At 37.7% G+C, this 1,737-nt stretch overlaps 2 protein-coding genes across 5 annotated transcripts in view; one reads left to right on the forward strand and one right to left on the reverse strand.

Moving 5' to 3' along the window:
• Positions 1-983, reverse strand: part of LOC119586961 (oplophorus-luciferin 2-monooxygenase non-catalytic subunit-like) — a 2,311-nt gene extending 1,328 nt beyond the window's left edge. Inside the window, exons 1-2 of the mRNA XM_037935695.1 lie at positions 314-983; positions 94-211 (exon numbers count right to left, since the gene is read on the reverse strand). Of these exons, the coding sequence (XP_037791623.1) occupies positions 94-211; positions 314-809 (614 nt within the window). The 5' untranslated portion in view covers positions 810-983. The remainder of the gene's footprint in view (positions 1-93; positions 212-313) is intronic.
• LOC119586962 (adenosine kinase 1-like) overlaps positions 1-1,737 on the forward strand; it is a 36,821-nt gene that overhangs the window by 26,157 nt on the left and 8,927 nt on the right. The gene's annotated exons all lie outside the window — the stretch shown is intronic.

Genomic DNA, 1,737 nt, shown 5'->3' on the forward strand with positions numbered 1-1,737 from the left:
TCTTATTAAATGAATTCAAAGAAGCTGAGCTTTTATTCTTTAATACCTGTGATGTATCTGATCAAAGATAATAAGCATATAAATAGTTATTACTTTTGTATAGGAAAGGAGACTGTGTGAAAGAGCTCCTGTAGTTGGTTCAGATTCGTAACGGCAGAGCAGTTGATGATCTTGGAGCATGGGTCACACTGGCAGGGCAAGAACTCCTCACCTGTGGAGAAAGAGATTTTTGTTAGTTCTTCCTCTTTCAATGTGTCTGGGGTATTCGTGAAATTCAAGGTCTAAGAGATCTGAAAAGTCTTGCAGCACTCACTTGCTGGACACACTTTGGAACAGTCTTGGGAGTCTTGTTCTGGGTTTAGAGGGAGCTTTTGGTTCAGCTTACTCAGAAGATTCCTCAGGGACTCCGGGGCTGTCTCAGAAAGATTGTCCGATTTGCCAGTGACTTTCCTGACATGTGATACTTTATCAGACACTTTTCTTGATACCCAGTTGGAATAGACATTGTGAGGCCTAACAGCCAGGCCACCCTTCTCCTTAGGTGTTTCTGTAAGGAGTTTACTTTGAGGATGAACACTAATCCCTCTTAAAGATGACACACACAAAGATGCCGAATTTTTGGCGTCACTCTTTAGATGCTGTTGGAAGAATTCAACTTTGTTCTGAGCATAACTCTTCCAGATTGGGGATGGCAGAAGGGGCAGGATCCTAGAGTGCTTTGCCTCCTCTTGTGTTGCTCTTCCAGGAATCGTCAATCCTCCACATGCAGAAATGGTCACCAGAATGTACAACAAGGCTTTTGTATCCATACCTTTAATGAATTCAGTGGTGCTACTGGCAATACCAAATGAAATGGCCTGAGCAAAATGTAACTGAAAGCTCCAACATGGAATTGAAAGTAAGAATGCATAAAGCCAGTGGAGAGAGTGTATTTATACACCTGATAATATAGCTGATGTCATGGTTATACGTTAGTGGATGATAAGGCCACCTTTACCTTATAACCCAGTAATCAAATATCATTCATTGGGATAATCTAATCAGAACTTACTAAGTAGATAGTTATCACAGTGACTGCATTTTTAGAAATGTCAGAATATTTGTCTTCAAAATCTAATCATTCTATATTTTTGAAGTCTTTCCAAGAAGGGAGCATAAATTCAGAAAAGGCTCCCAAAAATTGCAAGTACTATTAGCAGAGTGTACCTAGTTAACTTCTCATAATAGGTTCAATAAAAATAATTGTGTGCAATAATAAATGACAGTGTCTGTATTATATACATAAAAAAAAAAGTTAGGGTATGTTCTTCCTGTGTTTTTCACAGAACAGTACTTATGACGTCTGCAGAGGAGATAGGCAAAGTATCTCTCTTTTTTATCTGGTACATTTTGCGTCAGTTAGTTAGCAATATGTTGAAAGCTGAGAAAGTATTTAAATAGTCAGCTGTTCTTCCTGTCCTATTTGTTGAGAATATAAAGATTGCAACAAGGTATTTCTCGTCCATTCTAGGAAAAGTGCCTTCCAATCTTTGAGAAATTAATATACTACTGAAGGCTTAATTTTACCATTTAAATTTCCTGTGGAAGATTACTGGTATTTGGTATAGGTCACAGAAGATAGAGAGATAGTTTGACAGAAAAATAGTGAAGCTTTGAACTTCAAGACAGTACTTTTTTATTACATGTTTGTGTTACATGGTGCTTATTGCATAAAGTGATGTAATGGCTGGTTTTCAA

This window comes from Penaeus monodon, chromosome 22, assembly GCF_015228065.2.
Source record: "Penaeus monodon isolate SGIC_2016 chromosome 22, NSTDA_Pmon_1, whole genome shotgun sequence".
In the NCBI taxonomy this organism is placed as follows: domain Eukaryota; kingdom Metazoa; phylum Arthropoda; class Malacostraca; order Decapoda; family Penaeidae; genus Penaeus; species Penaeus monodon.